Source organism: Meleagris gallopavo, unplaced genomic scaffold (genome assembly GCF_000146605.3).
Source record: "Meleagris gallopavo isolate NT-WF06-2002-E0010 breed Aviagen turkey brand Nicholas breeding stock unplaced genomic scaffold, Turkey_5.1 ChrUn_random_7180001853230, whole genome shotgun sequence".
NCBI classification, from domain to species: Eukaryota; Metazoa; Chordata; class Aves; order Galliformes; family Phasianidae; genus Meleagris; species Meleagris gallopavo.
The window spans coordinates 18,781-23,628 of record NW_011119821.1 but is presented as its reverse complement, the minus strand read 5'-3'; the positions used below and the strand labels follow the sequence as shown (position 1 = coordinate 23,628).

At 51.0% G+C, this 4,848-nt stretch overlaps 2 protein-coding genes across 2 annotated transcripts; both read left to right on the top strand.

Moving 5' to 3' along the window:
• The first annotated feature begins 812 nt into the window (after positions 1-812).
• On the top strand, positions 813-1,124 carry LOC100541489 (feather keratin 1-like). The gene has a single exon (XM_031557545.1). The coding sequence runs from the start codon at positions 828-830 to the stop codon at positions 1,122-1,124; it is 297 nt and encodes a 98-aa protein (XP_031413405.1). The 5' UTR covers positions 813-827.
• A 2,560-nt stretch (positions 1,125-3,684) lies between these two features.
• On the top strand, positions 3,685-4,522 carry LOC104915817 (feather keratin 2). Its single transcript, XM_031557546.1, has one exon. The coding sequence runs from the start codon at positions 3,802-3,804 to the stop codon at positions 4,096-4,098; it is 297 nt and encodes a 98-aa protein (XP_031413406.1). The 5' UTR covers positions 3,685-3,801; the 3' UTR covers positions 4,099-4,522.
• Positions 4,523-4,848: the final 326 nt, after the last annotated feature.

The window sequence follows — 4,848 nt, the reverse complement described above, 5'->3', positions numbered from 1 at the left end:
ATGAGCAAGCAGAGTGTTAGAGTGATGATGCACATCTTGAGACACTGAAGTCCAGCCAAAAGTTTCATCGCAAGGAGGAGAACCCCGGTCATCAGGACCACGCTAAATCAAGGCCCCAGAGTCACACGCTGACATCCCCTGGAGTGGTGAGACACTCACCATGCCAGGCTGTATCATCTGGTTGTGCCTACGTGTCCATTTCTCTGGCAATATTTTGAACAGCAGTGCAGTCACTTGAAAGGAATGCGAATGATAGAATGGGTGCGACTAGAAAGGGGAAACAAAATGGTAGCATCACTACAAGTCAAAAAAGACTCTATTTTCTGTAATGGTCCGTGTTTTGCATGCAAGAAGAGCTATCTGTAAACATTTGCATCCGAAGCAGGCTCTGTGCCTGGGGCGGACAAGGCCAGTATAAAAGCCAGTCCAGCACCAGGCTCCCTCATCCACTTCTCTTGCCTTCTCCGCTTTGGTGAACAAGGTGAGCTGCAATGGTCTTCTCCTCACTCTACTCTCCACTTTCTCTGCTTCTCCTCTTTCTCTTATCCTCCTCTTATTTGTTGCCTCCTTGCAAACTTAGGTGCTCTTGATCGAGCTCCCCCCTGCTCTCTTCTGCTATCCAGAGTCAGGGTAGGTGTGAGACGGCCTTGGGCTGACTCTGTTGGGCCTCCTGGAGATCTGGGCTGCCAAGCCTCTCTATGTCTCTGCACTATCTGTCCCTGCTTCCCAGCCTGTTCCTCCTCTCCTAGCAAATGTGCCACCCGGCTTCTGTTCACCGTAACTGTGTTTTGCTGTCCTATCTGCAGGCCCACCTCCATCCCACAGCCATGTCCTGCTTCGATCTGTGCCGTCCCTGTGGCCCGACCCCGCTGGCCAACAGCTGCAACGAGCCCTGTGTGCGCCAGTGCCAGGACTCCCGCGTGGTGATCCAGCCCTCTGCAGTCTTGGTCACCCTGCCCGGACCCATCCTCAGCTCCTTCCCCCAGAACACCGCTGTGGGCTCCAGCACCTCCGCTGCCGTGGGCAGCATCTTGAGTGAGGAGGGAGTGCCCATCTCCTCCGGTGGCTTTGGCATCTCTGGCCTGGGCAGCCGCTTCTCTGGCAGTAGGTACCTGCCCTGCTAAGGATGAGGTGGAATTCCCATGAGCCCATTGCCCAGGAAGCCCAAAGCCGGTCGCGGGATAGAGTACAAAGCTGTTAGTCAGTGTTTCCAGATGGACTGAGTACCCTTTCACTCTTCGGGAAAGCAGAAAGTGCATCTTGAATACCACCTTTATTGTCTGGAAATGCCACAAGATATCTTCTTCTTCTCCCACTTTCTACTCATCATCATGAGTACATATTGTGTCCTGCTGTCCTGGACTTTGGGTTTATCCTGAAGCAAGTTTAGATGGCCCTGCTTCTTCTCCCTCTTCTCTTCTGCGGGAGAAACATATGAATCTCATGTTGCTGATGGGGTGTCTGAGTTTGGCTTCCTTTATAGAAGCTTGGGCAAGATCTTATGCACTGCTTTGATTTCTTCTGTTGTCTCAATAAAGCTTATGCTGCATTGTAACCTCAGTCTTGTTGTGTTCCTTCCTTGTTCAGATGCCCCATCATACTCTTTGTGGGAAATGGGATATTTTGGAGTGTAAAGACAATTTCATGGAATCATAGAAATAAAATGATGGGATTGCAAGGGACCTCAGGGGACAATCTAGTCCACCCCCCAGCTAAAGCAGGCTTCCTGGAACTGTCAGCACAGAAAAAATCCAGGTGGGTCTGGAATATAACCAGCAGCTGTCTGGGCAGCTATTTCCAGTGCACTGACACTCCCACTTCAGTGGGAGTTCTGCTCCCACACCTTCCCTTGATGCCTACTGTTCTATTTCTGAAATATTGACAAATACAAGACCTGCCCAGAGACACTGCTTGTGCGTGTGCATTTCCAAAATGCTGCAAGTATGGAGGTTTAACAAGTCCTTAAATAACAATAGTAAACACGAGGAAGAAATAAATAAATTCTTCTGGCAACGAGTACTGTACATTTTGGGTCTTCTACTGCAATCTGGAAGATCACCAGTATCAGAGAGGGAAGTAATGCGTTGTGTGTATGGCTGGCATGTTGCATTGTGTCCCACGCAACCACAAGTGATGATGTTTGTACCAAGAGGAAGTCCTCCCTTCCTTTTCTGTGGCAGATGAAGATGGTGTCCTGTGTCCTGAATGCACTGCAGATGTTGTCATCAGGAATATAACTGCTCTAGGTATGCCAGAGGCCTATCGGTGCTCCTCACACTCACCTGGGATCTCCCACCACACCCACTGCTTCAGGCCCATTGACTCAGGGCCTGTATTACACCTCTGCCATCAGCCCTTAGCCTTCTCTCCAGCTCAGGGACACCAGTCTGGTTCTGCTGTTCTCGGATAAGTCAGTTTATGCTTGGTAATTGTCCCCTTGGACTGGGTGCACTGTTGCCCGGTGCTTTCCCAGCTCCCTCTTGGATGTATCTGTATTCTTCTGGCACTGCTCAGGAGTGTTGGCCCATGTTAGTGTCACAGCACATCAGAACCTGAGCTGTACCCTGACTTCCTGGCCTGGCATCAGTGCTGCCATAGCACTGCAAACCTGCTTGTTGAGCTGGTCTTTGGTGGACTTGTCTGCCATTTCTGCATCTCCCTTGCTCAGGCATTGTGTAATGAGTTCTATTGGTGGTGTGGCTCCTGGTTTCCATTCTCAATTTTTGCCCAGTCTTTTTGTTTGACTGTGGCAGACATTGCAATTTATGATGAGTGATCAACTTATGTTTGATTGCGTGAGTGCAATGTCTTTTTTGTGAAACACACCTTTACTGGTGTTAGGTCCTCTATCAGCTGCTGACAGAGGGGAGAGGAATAGTAGTGAGGCTTTGGTCTCCTGAGAACAGTGCTTCATGCTATAGAATAGCTAGAACCAGAGAGCAGAGCATCCAAACCTGGACTGCTTCCAGCTGGGGCCGTCTGAGCACGTAGATGGGTGAAGCGAAGGCTGTGTTGGACTTTGCATGCGAGCCTTGTTGGAAGTTCTGCTCCATGTTTTATGGAAATTATACCTAAAGCATTTCTGCTAAAAATTAAAGCAAGTTGCAGGGGAATGAGAGGCTGTCTCAAGTCTTGGCCATCTCCTCCCCTTGCCTTCATCTTCTCCCTGTGCTTTTGAGTTCCTGCCTCAGAAATGCTTAGGCCTCTAATTCTGTCACTTGAAAGGAGCTTGTACAGCAAAATGGACTCGTCATAAACGGGGAAATGAAAAGAGAGCGTTGCAGGGAAGTGAAATAAGCCATCAATTTCTATAATTGTGTTGTTTTGCATACAAACGAGCTTGCCCTACTACAGCTACTTACACGTGGGTTGCCTCTGGGCCTGGGGCAGTCCAGATTGGTATAAAAGCCAGTCCGGCATCAGGCTCCCTCATCCACTTCTCCTGCCTTCTCCTCCTTGGTGAACAAGGTGAGCTGCAGCGGCCTTCTTCTCACCCTCGTCTTTCTCTGCTTCTCCTCTTGCTCTTCTGTTTTCCAGTGTGCCTTTCCCTCTATGCAAGCCTTGGTGTGAGCCTTGCTCCTTGCTGGTGCTCCCACCAGCTCTGTTCTGCTTGCCAGTGTTGGGGGAGGTGGGAGAAGGCCTTGCGCTGACTCTGATGGGGTCCGGGGATCTGGGCTGCTAAGACGCTCTCTCACCTCGCATTACCTGTCCCTGCTCCCTTTGTGAGCAGGCCACCAGGCTGCTTCTTGCACTGACTGTCTTTTACTGTCCTCTCTCCAGGTCCACCTCCATCCCACAGCCATGTCCTGCTACGATCTGTGCCGTCCCTGTGGCCCGACCCCGCTGGCCAACAGCTGCAACGAGCCCTGTGTGCGCCAGTGCCAGGACTCCCGCGTGGTGATCCAGCCCTCTCCCGTGGTGGTCACCCTGCCCGGACCCATCCTCAGCTCCTTCCCCCAGAACACCGCTGTGGGCTCCAGCACCTCCGCTGCTGTGGGCAGCATCTTGAGTGAGGAGGGAGTGCCCATCTCCTCCGGTGGCTTTGGCATCTCTGGCCTGGGCAGCCGCTTCTCTGGCAGGAGGTACCTGCCCTGCTAAGATGTGGTGGACGTCCCATGAGCCCATTGCCCAGGAAGCCCAAAGCCAGACGGCGGACTGAGGACAGAGCTGTTGGCCTTTGTTTCCGGATATGTTGAGCACCTTCCATGCCCTCCTGTAAAGCAACGAGGGAATCTAGGGTGCCAGCTTTTGCGTTCTGGGCGCATGACCAGCAGATATCTTCTTCTCCCACTTTCTTGTCATCATCACACATCCCTGTTGTCTCCTGCTGTCTTGTGCCTTGGGTTCATCCTGAAGCAAGCTGAGATGGCCCTGCTTCTTTCCTCTCTCGCCATGTGATGGAGAAAGATGTGCATCCCAATACGTTGATGGTGTATCTGTGTACCAGCTGCCCTCATAGCAGCCTGGGCCAGATTCCATTCACAATACATTGCCTTGTTTCTACCTTCATTCTCAATAAATGTTGTGCTGCATTTAAATCTTAGTCTCTTTGTGTCCCTCCCTCGTTGAGATGCTCAACAACAATCCTCAAAGTGGAATGGGATATCTTGGGTTGTGAAGCTCAGTTCTGCTCCCAGTACTTAATCAGTTTTAGCAGGACCCTTGACCAACATCTCTGAATTAAAGGCATTTCACAAGTCCTTGACAGACCAATGTGAACTCGGGAAGAAAAACTCTCCTGGTTGCAGGCATTGTGCCATCTGGCCTTTTGCTCCACATATGCAACACCACCAGCATCAGAGAGGGATACAGGCTGATTTGAGTGTGGAGTGGCCTTTGCTATTTTGT

Coding starts and splice junctions, on each gene's coding strand:
- LOC100541489 (XM_031557545.1), top strand. CDS start 828: ATGTCCTGCTTCGATCTGTGCCGTCCCTGTGGCCCGACCCCGCTGGCC.
- LOC104915817 (XM_031557546.1), top strand. CDS start 3,802: ATGTCCTGCTACGATCTGTGCCGTCCCTGTGGCCCGACCCCGCTGGCC.